Here is a 16,105-nt window from a genome sequence, read left to right as displayed (position 1 = left end):
ATTTGCTTTCACTGCTGATATTTGCTTACACTGCTGAGAATGCCATTATTGCCATTGTACAGGGAGCGAATGCAGTGCAATTTCAGTCTTTGCTTGTTCTCCTATGACTGACACACACAGCCATGAACAGGTGAGAGTAGAGCTTGGGGTCAGAGCACAGGCTCAGCCTGGTGGCCCAGGAGCAGCTGAGGTTAAGGACCTTGCTGAAGGGCCCTGTGCTGTCAACCAAGAGACTGGAACCGACAACGGCCAGAGCTATCTTTAGCTCTTTACAATCGCTAGCCAAGTGAATGTGCTACTGCAAGTATAGGAAGGCAGCCGAATTGTTTCTGTGTTGTGGTCTCACTGATATATGCTGCTTTAGCCTAAAACTGTCAAAATATATCGCACACATGTCTGCTTGGGTGTCTATGCACTCAATGTGACAGCACAGACATGATGTGAAGCCGCGTTATAGACAAACGTTAGCTAGCTAACGTAACAGCAAGGTCGATGCCAGACCAGCTCAATTTGTAGTTTTGCCCGTACAAATTACACCGTCCTCTTTGCAAGCTAGCTGCAAACACCAACAGAACACAGCCCTTTGCATCTCCCTGTCACGTATTTTGAACACAACTAGCAAACTATTTTCTGACTGACAACTAGCTAACACTGCCACTTGCATACTTAATTTATAGAGTATTAATGTATTTTTGTGTATTTTTTATATCTTGCGCGTGGTTTTGAAATGGCGCTTATCCATAAATTTCGTTTTCACAACCACCCCTGGTGAAAATCATTTTCCAGTTTGCAATTTCCTTCGTCCGAAATATCTTAAGAAATGGAAATCGAGAGGAACTGTTAAAGACTACGGCAAAATCTGGAAGACCAAGAAATGCTCTGTCAGATCAGCTCTGAGACCGGTCAGGAAGCCCAAGCAAAAGCCCCATATCACTGCAAAGAACATTCTGGAAAATTTAGCTGGGAGTAGTGCTGCATCGGTCTGCTGTCTGAACCTAGTACTTTTTGGAACCAAGTGCTGTGGCCTGATGAAGCTAAAACTGAACACTTTGGCTATAGCAATGGTCACCTGCCCTGCTCCTGGAGCTCTTCCACCCTGCAGAGCTAAGTGGCAGCCCTGATTTAACGTACCTGACACAGATCAAGATCAGGGTTGATGACCACCGGGCTTCAGTCACTGAAGGTATGTCTGGAGAAAAAAGCATTTCAAAAATAAAAACACCTTTTTACCTATTAAACTCCAGGAAATGGATTCTGCAGAATGGATTTTGCAAAGTATCAACAGACTTGATGTCCATTAGCCTGTGTAGAACCTGAAGCTGAAATAAGGCTGGAGATACCAACAAGACACTGATTCAAAAAATACGGCAAAATGAACTAGGGTATAGCCCCCGCAGTCCCTGCACGCGAATGTTATTGACAATTTGTGGGCAGATCTCGAACACGCAGCAAATACAAGACGACCTAAGAATGGTTTTGAACTTGAAATGTTCGCAAGGAAGAAAGAAGGAATTGAAAGACTATTAGCTGCTTTCAAGAATTGATGATGATTGGAGGCTGTGATTTGATTCCTGCCAAAGGAGGTGATACTGAGTGCTGACTGACCGGGCGCCCAAACCGTTGCACATGCCACATTTAGTGTTTTTAGTTTTTGTTAAAATTCTGAGAATAAAAAAAGACTATGTGTTAAAATTAGCAGGAATATATTATGTGTTTCAGTGCAGAGCATGTGTTAGTTTTGTTTTGCTTACAAAAATCAATAGAACGTGTATTTTTGTAGCCCAAACTTTCACACAGTACAATTACTACAATTATCTTGTGAAAAATGTTTCCCCAAAGAGAATTTTAAACCTTAGAAATATGTTTCTACAGCCACATATCTGGGCCAAGTGCTTTGCTCAGAGGCTGGGAAATCCTCAAAAATATGAAAGGGCGATCCAGCATGGACCAGAGAAGGAAAACGAGTCATGCTGCAGGTGTTAGAGGATGACACAAACATGGTTCATGGTTCATGAAAAGAAAAACAAACGCAACACGTGTTCAAACAGAAAAGCAGAACAACAAGCTGGCAGGAAAAATTAACAAAAACAGCCTCCTGACACAATGCACCCCCCCCCCCACCAAACACACACAAGTTCAGAACCAAGTTGAAGTTAAACTAATTTTGTAATGTATTTCTGCCTTTTGTGTGCACAGAACTGCACATGACTTAACCTCAGAAACACTTGTACTGTATCCTGCATTTCAAACTGACTGCTTTTTTACAAGATGCTAATTGGGTGCTTAACATCTGGGCCACAGTTTGGACAGGATCGGCAGTATTTCTGAGCTCCATTTACCTCAGAGGTCGGAGCTGGGAATGACATCACACCCGAGTTAATGGCATTCCGATACAACTAGCCAGGTTAGCCTTTAGCAGCGTCAGTTTTTGCCAGATTCACCGTTAGCTACTGTTAGCAATGCTAGTTGATAACAATGCAATACGCAGTATTTTGCCCATAAAAATACTGTAGCAACATGCGCCAGGGATATAGGCTGGGCAGTACTGTGTGTACGACCGACTGAATGAGCCACAAACAAGACAGAAGTGCAGTATGCACAGCTATTTACTGCAGCTTTTCACCACGGATGAAGGACGCAGCCATCTTGAATTAGGAGGCTGGAGTTGTAGAAGTTCCTCCTACTGTCCAAGTCTAAAATCAGACTCCAGAGGGTGTTCCAGTTGAAATTTCTGACTAGGAACTCAGAAGTTCCAACTTCCCACTTCAAAAGGAATGCAGCATTAGAGTTAGCGAGCTAAGGCGTCATGTGATTCACAGGGAACAGTGACAGCACTGTTGCCATGGCGACCTGGTGGCACAAGTCTGTGCCATCCGCACCGTTTTGTAAAAACATTGTACAATATATCCATTAGCAATAATTGCCAAGGTTTTTCATAAGTCTTGGCAAGTTTAAGTAAAAAATCAAGATGAAATTGCTGCCCGAATATTAGGTGACATTGTGGTACCTACACTGAAAAATTTGCATTTTTTTCATGTATTTCAAAATCATAATGATGTTCACTGGCCATGCAAGTTCACATTCACAAGAAACACGTCTCAGTCTACAGTGACATATAACAACCAGAGAGCAGAATGCCAATAAGAGTGCAATGGGACTGTAAACCTGGAGCATCATGGTCTGAGGGAGGACGGACCTCTGCTGTGGCCACAGGAGGTACATCGTTTGCGGTGCTTTCTTAATAATCTGGTCAGTATAGTTCTCCCACCGAAGGTATTGGGAGCCTGATGTTCCCAGGAACGTAAAGGACTTGACAGTATTAGCTGCTGTATTAGTAGGTGGTAATGGGACGTGGTGGTGGGGGGTGTGTGTGGTTAGGGCTGAGAAAGCCACCTAATGTATAAAATCATCTCTGTGGGCAACGGAGGTCGTCATGACTGCACCAGGACACCACCTCCCGCTTGTTTACACACTCATTTCTGTGATGCTAAAGTCCCGTCATCTCACCTGGGTTTAATGTTTGGGTGACTGTGTAGGGAGAGCAGAGCAGATCACACAAACCTGTGCAGCTTCAGTGCCGCATTCTGTCCTCGCTCCGAAATGCACGTAATGGTATTCACAGTAAGATAAGCCGCTTATTTTTAAAGGTATCATATTGGAAGGTTAATTCATTGAAGTTCTTGCCCTCTTACACACCTTTGTTTATCTGGGCTGTTTAAATACAGCTCCTTTGGCGTATAAACTAGACCATCTGGGATGGTCATAATGACAAAATCCGTCTTTGCCGAAACCCATGGAAAATGAGGTTTGTGCAACTCACAATGTTACGGATCCGTTCCCTGGCACTAGTGCTGATTTGGCAGACATTCGTAAAAACACATTTCTGGGGTGTGTGTGGGCATGTGCCTGGAACAGATTGTCTTCAAGTAATTACATATTGGTATGACTATGCGTGTTAATGACGACACTTCTTAGGGGAAAATTACAGATAAGAAATTAAGAATGCATTCTTGAATACATAGTTGTGCATGTATGTAGGTAGCAGGCAGGATAGTGGTTAGGGGCAAGAGCTTATAACCAGGAGTATCGGGAACTTAAACTAACCTAAATCTCTCCAGAAACAGTCACTGCGGAGAAAAATGCCACCAAAGCAATTAAAATGCAAACATATCATATTCCTCTAATTTCCATAACTGCTTATCGGGGTCACAGATTGAAACATATCCTAGGAAATGCAGGGCAGGATGGAATATGCCAAGTCATTGCAGGGGACACACAAACATGCACGCACACTATGGACACAATGCACCTGAATTGTGTGTTTTTGGACTGCGCAAAACCAGGAGAACATGCAATGCAACCTCAAAAACGTGTAACTGCACGATATTATATATTGCACTACAGTGTGCAAAAGAAATGACAATTTAAGAAAATTAACTACAGAAGTTAGATTTGATTTAAGATGAAAGAATTACAGCGTTATTTTAGTCGTGCAAGAAAGAAAAAGAGAAAAGAAAGACCGAGAAAGAAAGAAATAACGTCACCATAGTACTGCTTTGTTTTATTTAATAATGGTTGTAAATGATAGACGCTATTGTCCAGCCGCCGAGTGGTTAAACTAACGCCTCGCCCCACGGCGCCGTTACGTGCTGACGTCAGTGGTAGTTCGGAAGGGCGCACCGCACACGGCGCCGTGCCGTTACGCACTGACGTAGGCGAACGCCCGGAGCGACGCAGCACGCAGCAAGGGAGCTCACCGGCGGCAGACTGTTCAGCCTCTCTGCAGAAGGACGTTTTAAACCGCGCCTCACGTATAGTCAACGTCCGCAGCTACTCGGCTCAGTTAGCGGGTAAGGCGGGCAGCTTTTTTGTTTCCGTTCTTAGTTTTCTGTTGGGGGTGGGAACATAAGCGGAAGGGAGAGATAGAGTGATTGAATGGCGGACGCAGGGGAGTACTGGGTGCGAAAGCTGGTTGCCGGAGCTAACCGCCGCGGCTAGCCGGAGGGGGGTGGGGGGCAGACGGCCAATATGGAAGTGCTAAAGCCGACCAGTTCACAGCGACCGCGGTGTCGCGGAGACGTTGGCTGGCGGCCCTTTGCTGCGTGGGATCGGGACGACGTCTGCGGCTTTAACGCCGCGGTGGCCGTATAGTGGACTTCAGTCAGATAGCCCCAGACACCCCTCCCTGTTTCGGGGAGCCTTCTTCGCTTCGGTGGGGAAGCCGGTGCTAAGCGGCCGAGGCGAGAACCGGGCTACTCGGGATTTTCCTGTCTATACAATACCTTGTATACGGTATTTCTCATCATGTGCTCATTTTAATTATATTTTTTCGTTCTCTACTCTTCCTTCCGTTAGTTTTTTTTGTCATTAAAAACTCCACTGTCACTGCAGGCCGTTCCGCCTGCGCCGGTGTTTCCTACTCGCCTGTGGTCCCTCGGCCGGGCCTGGGGTGTGACGGGCAGCCTGCTGGGGCCACCGCATAATGCGTGTCTTAGTGGGGAGGCTGTGTTATTTCCCGCCTGCCCAGCCCTCGGTGCCTTTTTGTTAGCCGGTCAGCGCGCCCCCGCCTCGCGCTGTATCCGGGCGTCAGTCCCGTGTCCGGGATCTCCGGGTGGCCTGGCTAAGGGAACTGTCAGCGGCCGATACGGAGGGAGGAAGGGGGGATGCCCGGTGTTATACGTGGTTTCACAGCAGGGCGCGACACACGGGTCGCACAGGGCCGGGGGGGGGGCGTCACTTCCGGGGTGGGTGACGCAGCTGTCATTGCGACGGTGTTTCCGTCTGCCCGGTTAATTCTGGTCAAGGACTAAAACCCCTCCTGTATTCTATGAACAATCACTTTTTGGCTGCTTATTAGTTATCTAGTTCAGATGAGTTCATTGTGGTATGCATTCGTGATATACATTAACTATTGTTTGACACGTTATTAAATGCCTGTATTTCCCATAGTTCAGCAGGTGTTGTTGGATCCCACCTGAATTTCTGTTTTCCTCTACAGATGTGCTGGATTCTCTGTGCTGTATCCAAGGCTGAAGTCCCGTAGAACGCCGCCAGCGTAACCACCGTCCCTCACCCTTTGTTGCAGCTGATGCAGGATGGCTGTGAATGTCTATTCCACTTCGGTCACCAGTGACAACTTGAGTCGCCATGACATGCTGGCGTGGATCAATGAGTCCTTACAGCTGAACCTCACCAAGATCGAGCTGCTGTGTTCAGGTGGGGAGTCTTAAAGCGAGTTCCTCTGTGTAACTCGAACCCTCCGCATAGATGTAAATTATGCCTGTGGTATACTAGACACAGTTTCTAACTGCTAGTCATGTCTGTGGTTTGGCAAATTGGGCCACTGTGCCTGTGATCAGAAGATCACTGGTTAAAATGCAAGAACTGGCAGAGTTGTTTTACTGTTGGGCCCCAGAGCAAGGGCCTCAACCTCCAGTTGCTCCCAAAAAAATTCTGTCTTAATTTTAATTTGGATAGCAAAGCCTGCTAAATAGACAGACTATTCATCAACATGTCCCGTTTCCCACCAGAGAACCTGCTAACGGTTGTGGATGTCTGTCTGCCTGCTTGTTTGTTTAGGTGCTGCATACTGCCAGTTTATGGATATGCTGTTTCCCGGCTGTGTGCCTTTGAAAAAAGTCAAATTTCAGGCCAAACTGGAACACGAGTTTATCCACAACTTTAAAATATTGCAAGCCGGGTTCAAGAAGATGGGTGTAGATAAGGTCAGTAATCATCGATTTTTATATCCTCTTGCGCACGCAGACTGTGGCTTTTTGTGAGTCCGGCTTTACATAGGCTTCTTTTCCCCAGTTACCTGGTTATTGCTGTTGGACTTTTGATCCCAAACTTTTTATGAAGCGGCCGTTATCTGTGTGGAATATTGTCTCATTATCGGCGGGGGTGGTGTCTTTGAAATATGCAGGTGGTTTGTTCCTCATGCTTAGGGGTGTCTTCGGTTTTGGGGGTGTTTAATTTCAGTCACGACACGTGGAGCAGCCTGTCATCCGCATTTGCTGCTGATCACGTCGTTTTTCTGATTGTCCATCCATATATGAATCTCACTTTGCTTTACAGCCTGTTGCCGTGTTGTTTAGTTTCTTTGACATGCTGTTTTTGATCTGCCTCCTGAATACTTCATCTTTATTTTTATATTTTTTTATTAATATTTAGAGGTAGGTCACATGACAAATGGGAACTCTGGTCATTATTACCTTCCATACTTTCTCTCTCTCTCCAGATTATCCCCGTTGACAAGTTGGTGAAGGGGAAATTCCAGGATAACTTTGAGTTTGTCCAGTGGTTCAAGAAATTTTTCGATGCCAACTATGACGGGAAGGAGTATGACCCAGTAGAAGCTCGCCAGGGTCAAGAGACAGTGCCCGTGCCCAACTCCGCAGTGCCTGCCCTGAACAAGCCGAAGAAGGTGCTCAACACCGGTTAGTGCCCTGCCCGACTTCGGCACCGCTGTGTGGTTTTCCTCGGGTACGTGCCTGTTCGGGCATGCAGCGTCAGAAAAAAGCCAAGCTGCATGCGGTCAATGTTTGAACAGGAGTTCGGTTCGGCGCCGGTTTTTAAAATGAGCCTGTGTCACGTGTCTGTCTCAAACCAGTCTGCTTGCTTTCTGAGTTACTTGGTGGACAAAGGTCACTGTTATTGCTGCGCGTCCTGCTAGAAAATGTGTTTCAGGGTCCCTAGTTCCCATTTTGCATATTTTTAGCAGAGGCCTTTTGTCCAAAGTGATGTACAAGTCTGACAAATAGCACATTATAAATGAACAACTTTTCATGAGTCCGCTAGTCATGAGTTCAGCTAAACCTGGGATGTCGAACCCCAGTCCTGAAGGACCGGAGTCCTGCGTAGCTTAGTTTTTTTCCCTGTTCCATCATAAATGATTCAGCTCAAGAGCTGTGTGGTAATTAGCACAAGGAGTTGAATCAGGTGTGTTAAATGAGGGGACACCCAAAAATGTGCAGGGCTCCGGCCCCCGAGGACTGGAGTTTGACACCCGTGAGCTAAGCTGAGATTCCAGTGAGTGCCCAGGTGTGTGTGTGAGCAGTATAGGAGCAGGAGCTAAAAAACAGCTTCAGACAAAGCGAGAGCCCAATAAGACTGTTGAAGGACCAGAAGGGTAACATAAGAACATTCATGCATCATAAAGACAGATCAGCCTAGTAGAGGAGCCCTTGTCACTTGTCTGCTTTTTTGTAACCCGATTCGCTGAGTAAACTAAACTTTGAGCGAATGACAGCCGGTTCCCAGCTGGCATCCTGAGCCGTTTCCAAAAGCTGAGTGATGGACTTACTGCTACCTCTTAATGTATTGCAGAGGTCCGACTCTCTCCTCGAAAGGTGCCCAAGCCCGCTGCAATGATTGGTACAGTCAGTCCGTAGCTCCTCGCTGGGGAGTTTCCCTGCACTGGGGTCACTGTGGGTTTCCCATTTTTATCCATGGCGTTTTTGGGCTCTCACACTTGTTAGTTTGTGTGGGGGGAGTTGGCATGTCCCACTTATAGGGGTGGTATTTTTATTTGTTTTGAAGACACGTTGGGCAGTGGTGGTTCCCAGAGGAACTGTGTCTAAAGGGGACAGCACACTTTTCCTTGTACTAGTGCTTAGACCCTGCCTAGAAATGGTGCCTGTTTTGAGGTGAGTGGTAGCGCCCCCTGCTGTTCAGGTCCCAGAATGCTACTTCAGTGTTTCTCAGACTCCCAGAGCCAAAAAACTTGGACTGTCTGGCAGGGAGCAAAAATGTGAGCCGTCTGGGGATGCCAGAGGCCCGAGTTGAGAAACACTACGCTAGTTGACCAAGATAGCTCTGTAAAAAAATGCCCGCTGTGGCAGTTACCTTGGGTAGCAGCACAGAGCTTCAGGGGTTTAATGAAGGACGAATCTGGTGGAAGGCAGGACCTCATGCTCTCTGAGGAGCTGCGGTTAGGTGCCCCTCCCCCCCCCACTTTGTTCTGCAGTCCTGGCCCACATTGTCTTACTTGCCCTGTGTCCCCCTCCCCCCAACCCCTCTGGCTGCTGTCCAGCTCCCCAGCGATCGGCGGCTGTTCCCAAGACCACTCCCAAGATGGCCCCCACTTCGGCACGGAGGCCAGGGATGGGAGGCGGCGATGATGAAAGGGCCGAGCTCATCCAGGAGGTATGGTCCTGCCCAGGCCGCCCCTTTAACGCCACTATAATATTGGAAAGTGTCAGAGAAGCGGCATGTCCCTTTAACAAGGTATTCTGTCCTCCAGATAAATATTCTCAAGTCCACCATTCAGGACATGGAGAAGGAGAGAGACTTTTACTTTGGCAAGCTAAGGAATATTGAATTGATATGCCAGGAGAAGGAGGGCGAGTGTGACCCAACCCTGCAGAGGATCGTGGACATTCTTTATGCCACAGATGTAAGTATAACAGCGGATAAATGCTCCGCTCTACATGGTTCAGTTTCATCCAGACACAGCAGTTGCTGTTCCTAAACATCACTGTGGAAGCCATTTCCAGTGCTGTCTTTGGGTTCTGATGCATAGATAAGAGAACTTTATTGATCCCAATGGGAGACATTTCTTTGTCCATTGGCTTGGGCTGGGTGATGTTTTGAACGTTTATAGTACATCAGAAATATTTCCAAAATGAGATTTAGGACGACACATTCCCATTTATATCTGTATTAAAATTGGGAAATTTTTAATAGAGATCAATCGCATTCCTTCCTGGCTGTAAGCAGCACACGATTTTCTGTTGTGACGTTGCACCGAGTCCCAGAATTTCACGACATAAGATCAAACCATTTAGAGTCTCACAGGGAACTTGATGGAGGGAAAAGGTGAGGAATTATGTCAAGATTTTCATTTAAAATTCACCATTCGGTGTATTTTCATAGGAAATACTGTGCATTTCTAATCTGCGTGAAAGTACAGCGATAGTAGTGGCACAGAAAAAAGCATAAATGCAGCAATAGGTCAATGTAAATACAAAATGGACAGTGTACATGGATATCAGTAATAAATAGAAATAATTTTGAAGTAAATGATGGCTAGTGGAGCAGACTCTTATTTTGAAGGCGATGCCTGTATGTCTTGTATGACGCCTCATCTGAGCCGCCCTGTTCCCTCAGGAGGGGTTTGTCATACCGGATGCTGAGTCAGAGGACCAAGAGGAGTTCTAATGACCTTGCACCTTGTCATCGTCTTCACCCCGCCACACCAAAACACACCCACACCCCCTCCCCCCACCAGATCATGTTAAGTATTTGGTTCTGAATGAACTTTAATTATTTCAGATGTATCTGGCTGCAAAAAAATGTACCCCCTTCTTGGGGACCTGTCATGCTGCGCTCTGATTGGTTGGGAGGGAGGGAGTTGGGTGGGGTGAGTTGCCGTAGCGACCCATCAGAGGTGTTCGCCTTCCCCCTGGTCTCCTCTCCCCTCCGAAGCAGAGTGAGATTATTGGCACCTGTACACTTTTTGTTTTATTATAAAATTTTTTTTAAATGTCACAGTTTCACTTTTTTTTTTGTATTGGATGAAAAACCTGGTTGTTGTGGATTTATAAATGCCCCCAATGTTGTGTGTGTTTTTTTTTTAAAGATTGTAATTAACTGCTTATGGTCATTTTTACTATTGGAATTTAGTATTTGACTGTTTATAGACATACTGTGGAGACAGAATAGGCCTCTTCCTCAGTTTACCACATTTCTCCTCTTCCTCATCAGGACTGTGTAGTGTTTAGGCGTAAACAGTCCTTTTGAAGTGTTTTTTTTCCCCAGGAAAAAAGGCACGTTAATTGCAATTTGGAAGTCATTTTTACTACTTTGTCTGTCTAACGTTCATTCTAAATAGCCAGAATTTAATACCTTTGTCTGAACCTCTAGTCAGATCCATTTCCATTGGTTGTCTGAATTTGTGTACACCGAATGCCTTTGTTTCTGACGTCTCAAACCTGTCGTCCTAACCTCCTAGTCTGGGGTTTTGAGCGGTCCCATTCTCGGAGCAGCTCCCTTTGATACACACAAGTGGAGATCATTCTGGCTGCTTTTAAGACGTTCCTGGTATATTAGACACATTTAAGCGTCATTCCCTGTTCAGCTCAGTCTTTTGGAGCTTGTTTTCTGTTGGCTTGTGGATGGTTTTAAGATGGCAGATCTGTATCCAGCAGCAAATTAAAGTTCCTCTTAGTTGGGGGGGATAATTTTCATTCCAGGGATTAGATTATTTTATGTTAATTCATTACCTTTTTTTTTTTTAAATTGAGCCTAATCCTTGTAAAATTCCATAACCTATAAAATGTGGCTGGACTGGTTTGTTCTTTGGTAGTATGCTTAAAATAGTGTTGTGACTGAGCAAATCTGCGCTGCTCTGAAATAAATATGTTTAGAGAACCAGGCATGACACAAACCATTACTCTATCTTCCAGTTTTCACTAATGCTTCAGACCTGTGCAAATCCTGTCACCTGCACGGTCGGCCCAAGACAGTCATGAAGATTAATTTTTGAAAATGGCAGGCACAGATACCGCTGTTGGTTTATAAAGACAGAAGCCCAGTTGTAATTCTCTCTGAAGTCAATGCTTGATGGTGGTATTTTATTTTTCTTTGGCAGAATAATAAATATTCTTGGAATGCTTTGTCCCTGCCGATTACAGCATGCTGGAAAAAGTCCTTAACCCTGTCTTAAGTGTTCTAACGCTATGATACTTTTCGTTGGGTGTGTTTCATGAATTTGTGAGGTCTATACTACATGGGGTTTCCCCCGCCCCCCCATCCTAATTGGTAACGTTTTATTGTATTTATTACCAGACCCCCCCCCCCCCCCCAAAACTTCCTGGCCTGGTCACTTCCTATTTGTTTATACCTCCTCTGTCCTGGTAGGAGAGCGTTTCCTGTATGCTGTTTTTCTCGTCTTCAAACATGTGATGTGTCTTGTATATTTCAGCTTCTTTTAGCTGGTTCTCTTTCCTGCCAGTGTGATCACTGCCTAATTGTGTCTTGGGGAAGGGTGTATGGATCTTTGCAGTTCATGTTTGTGTCCTCCCCCCCCCCCCCCCCCCCCCCCCCCCCCCAAAGAAAAAAGACTGCGGTGCTTTTGAGGAGAGAGAAACATTGCTGACAGTTCATAATGATGAGCTGAGCTCCCGTTTGGAGCAGACCCTCGCGATGGTGCTATCTCCTAATCCCCCTGTGGCCTTTTCTTCACTCTGCTCTGGTTTCTGTACACTGTGGACCATGTTTTCCTCTTAGCCGTTCTCTCCTTGCAGGACTAATTCTTTCTCTCTCTCCCCCCCCCCCCCCCCCGAAGTCTGTTTCTTACGAACAATAAAATCAGTATTTCCAAGTGCCCTTGTGCGAGTTGCCATCCTTTTTGCCTATTTCCCAGCTGTCGTGAACAGTCATACACGTGAATGCACTACTGTTGAGTCAAACTGGAATGTCCCACGGCATTTAAAAGTTTCTGGGTGTGAGTTATAGAGTCTGATGTCCCGGAGATGAAACATGCACTGCATGGTGAACTTGAGTATATGACCTGGCATCTTCAGCTGCAAACCTGCAAACTGCCATACCTGCAAATACTATTATGTGAAATAAAATAATTGTCAGGTTCGGGTTATTCCGATACTTGGCAGATGCTTAATCTCGAGGAACAGCTTTTTTTTTTTTTTTTTTTTTTTTTGTCGGACAGTCCCTGGAATAACTGTGGGGTTAAGGGTCTTGCTCAGTAGTGAAAGCACTCTGCCAGCCCTGGGATTAGAACTGGCAACCTTCCGATGACAGGCACCAGTGACCCGAGCACACAGCTCCCAAGTAGAAATTAAATTAATACTCATGACCTCAGAGCTATTATTCTGGTTCACGGAATAATCATGGGTTCATTGTTGCATTACGAAGAGAATCAAAACTATCTCGGAGGAAATTGCAAAATAAGCCTGTACAGTACACAACCGCACTAGACGACAAAAGGAGACAATACATGGTAGCAAATATTTTAAAACAGATATAACGGACATTTTAGTAAATAGGTGGGTGAATATTACGATACGTATAGAAAAAATACACTATAGAAAGATTAGTACAACTTTTACTGGAACATGGTGAAAGTACATGTGAATGAGGTCAGACTGTAAAGTGCATCCGAGCAGTTTTGTGTTTATTGTAGCGGGTATCGGATCGTTGCCTTGTACTTCATTTAGGCGTATCGGACTAAACGTCTTCCAATCACTTATCAAATAGAGATTTATGAGCGTTTAAAAGCTCATTCGTCACTTCCGTTCCTTCGGTGTAGACTTCTCAAGGTGGTTACTTCTGTCTTTACCTCAGGATATTTACACCACGCCCTGCTCCAGAAACATCCCCAAGGATTTTAACAGCCCCCCTTTCACCCTGTTCCCTCCTGGTGGACGGCACTGAAACATCGGTACTCGAACCCCCCCCCCCCCCCCCCCCACACACACACACACACACACACATTTTTTTCTGTCCTGTTTCTGTTCATTATAGATACAAGGACGCTGTAGTTTTATCCGCTGATCGTTTGCACTCACTGCTAATCGCCTCCACTTTCACTGCCACCTGCTTCTTTGTGATACAGTTCCTGTGTTATTCATTAATATTTTTTTGTCTCCAATACAGTTCCTCTTCCCGTCCGGTTCCGGTCGTTATTGTCTGAGTCTGCTGCGTCCTCTCATACTGTGTTCATGTGAACAAAATTCTCATTATACCAAGTACATCCTGCGATAAATCCGAACATCTAAGTGCGGATCGAGAACATATAGCATGCATAACGATCTTTGCAAACGAAGCGTACAACTTTAATATTGGTCTAAAATTCGCCAGTCGAATTGCCAGTCAAACATATCCTAGCAGCGGTCCCTATAAAATAAATGCTAAATATTTATATGTGAATACAAATATGCAACATCTAGAGTGGGGGTTAAGAAACTCTAAGGTGATCGTGCTTTAACTTATGAGATCTCACTAAATCGGTGCATCTGAATTTCAAAGCTGCGATCGTTGTCGCGCGACGGAATGTTGTTTGTTCGTGTAAACCTACGTCTTAGGTTTGGAGATAAGATCAGACCCAGTGCTCCCCGGTACTGGTGTTGGGTACTGGTGTTGGGTACCCTTCAGGCGATTCATCTTATCATTACCTTCCTGTGACACCCGTGAATTTTTTTTTTCTGTATTTGTTGTTGGATCTGTCTGCTGCTTTATGGCTGTTGCCGACCCCACCCGCCAAAAAAAAAAAGAAAAAGAAAACGCTGGGTATTAATGGCAAACACCGAAGAGTGGTTATCATGGGGGGTTAAACAGGGGCGAGGCAGCACACAGTATCAACATGCAGTGCCTCGTGGAAATAAAAGCAGGAGTTCTATTAGCCAGGCATAAAAGATGGTTAGTACATAGTACACCACCAGCCCCCCCCCCTCGCCCCAGGAGATCACCATCTTCATTTTCCATTCCTGAACTGAGCCCTATCAATTGTACCATCCTGACATGCTTATGGGCGTAATCTAGCTGAATACACCACCTCCTGTGTTACCCCATAATCCCCCAGCCTCTCTGTTCCTGAACTATATGACTTTTATGCTTCACCTATTTCTTCATTTCAACCGTAATAACTTTGATAATGCGGATGTTTGGCCCCTTTTGTCATTCTCATGGCTTGAAGGAACACGGAACTGAAAAAGACATTATAGGGTAAAAATTCACAAGCTGACGATTGGTTTTATGTATTTATTAATTTGTCTTTGTTTCCTTACTCTCCTTGACTTCAATTTTATGTTTGGGTCTTCAAAAGGACATTGTTCAGGTCCTGTCTTGTGTACATATTTGTGTTGGATCTTGTAAAATGTTTTTCAGAGGAAAATGATGGATGTTATCTGACCGCTGGGTGGCAGAACAACATTATTACCGTTTTGGTTTTAAAGTTTGCAAATCTATGATTACTTAGTAGAAGAGACATTGAAGCTGCCCCTCAGTGGAGGATTAGAGACATTAACCATGAGGATGTAATTAAGATTCCGGGTATCTGGCCCCAGGTGATTTAGATCAGTATATAAAGAATCGGACCAGACGTCAGCAACCGATGTGCTAAGGAATGGCAAATGAGAGAACAGGGTTGTGAAAGGAATGTAAGAGCCAGCTGGCCCTGATTGATACTCTGTGTAATCTATGTCGCTAAGCACCTCAACAAGGGTGTTCCACAAAACAAGATTTCTCAGTTGTAAGCCAGAAGTAATGATCGTCCATAGGAATTTAGATTCATCTGATCTCAGACAGGCTCATGACCATCTCAGATAGGCTCATGACCATCTCAAACAGGCTCATGACTATCTTAGACAGGCTTATTACCATCTCAAACAGGCTCATGGCCATCTCAGATAGGCTCATAACCATCTCAAAAGCCCTAAGGGACCATCTGAAAGGGACTCATGACCATCTCAAAAGCCCTAAGGATCTTCTCAGAGTCTTCTAAGAGTAATATCACCAGGGTCCGCTCAATAGCCCCATTGTGTTAAATGTGTTAATATCCCCATTATGTGGTTATCAGAGAAACACAGTGAGTTCAGCTCTTCAACATAAAAAGTATTTTATGTCCTATAGATATTTTGGTGTGTGTTGAGCTGGGTGAATGTCCATTGGATAACTGTCTCTGTGTTAGGTACTTATGTATGTTAAGTAACTAGAGTGGACCAGACTAAAGTCCCAACTCACCCCTGTGCTCAGTGCTTCAGGGGAATATGATCCACGTTCCCAGTCTTTTGACATGAATAAAAACATTTGCTTGACCTTTTCAGGATGGTGGGATCCTCGTTAGATAGGTGATGTCACAAGCACAGAATCAGATTGTTCCTTCAAGAAGCTGTGAGCTGATGATTATACTTCCAGGCTAGTTTTTTTCTGGGGTATAAATGTACTGCAGACATAACGCTCCCATGAGGGGTGTGGGTGGGGAGGGGGGGCATCATATTTAGTTTCTGCTCCCCAGCCACCCCATATCTCTATGGGGATTCAAATTGGCTCTTTGGGGCGGGGGGTGTCCTAGACCCCAGACCTCACCTCAGCAGGTCGGTCTGCCCATCAGCGGAAATGGAATCTGGATCTGCTGATGCAGGAT

General features: G+C 45.2%; 1 protein-coding gene across 3 annotated transcripts; it reads left to right on the top strand.

Moving 5' to 3' along the window:
- The first annotated feature begins 4,692 nt into the window (after nucleotides 1-4,692).
- LOC125713178 (microtubule-associated protein RP/EB family member 1-like) lies at nucleotides 4,693-12,035 on the top strand. 3 transcript variants are annotated; one of them, XM_048984133.1, is made up of 8 exons: nucleotides 4,693-4,850; nucleotides 5,999-6,216; nucleotides 6,580-6,725; nucleotides 7,241-7,439; nucleotides 8,329-8,376; nucleotides 9,035-9,147; nucleotides 9,245-9,397; nucleotides 10,111-12,035. In XM_048984133.1, exons 2-8 carry the CDS (start codon nucleotides 6,096-6,098, stop codon nucleotides 10,159-10,161), a joined length of 831 nt encoding a protein of 276 aa, XP_048840090.1. In that variant the 5' UTR covers nucleotides 4,693-4,850; nucleotides 5,999-6,095; the 3' UTR covers nucleotides 10,162-12,035. The 3 variants fall into 3 exon arrangements, with proteins under 3 accessions (XP_048840090.1, XP_048840093.1, XP_048840091.1); XM_048984134.1 differs by lacking the exon at nucleotides 4,693-4,850 and adding an exon at nucleotides 4,919-4,959; XM_048984136.1 differs by lacking the exon at nucleotides 8,329-8,376.
- The last annotated feature ends 4,070 nt before the right edge of the window (nucleotides 12,036-16,105 follow it).

This window comes from Brienomyrus brachyistius, chromosome 18 (genome assembly GCF_023856365.1).
Source record: "Brienomyrus brachyistius isolate T26 chromosome 18, BBRACH_0.4, whole genome shotgun sequence".
In the NCBI taxonomy this organism is placed as follows: Eukaryota; Metazoa; Chordata; class Actinopteri; order Osteoglossiformes; family Mormyridae; genus Brienomyrus; species Brienomyrus brachyistius.
The sequence above is the reverse complement of the archived record's forward strand: the minus strand, read 5'-3'. Positions and strand labels throughout refer to the sequence as shown.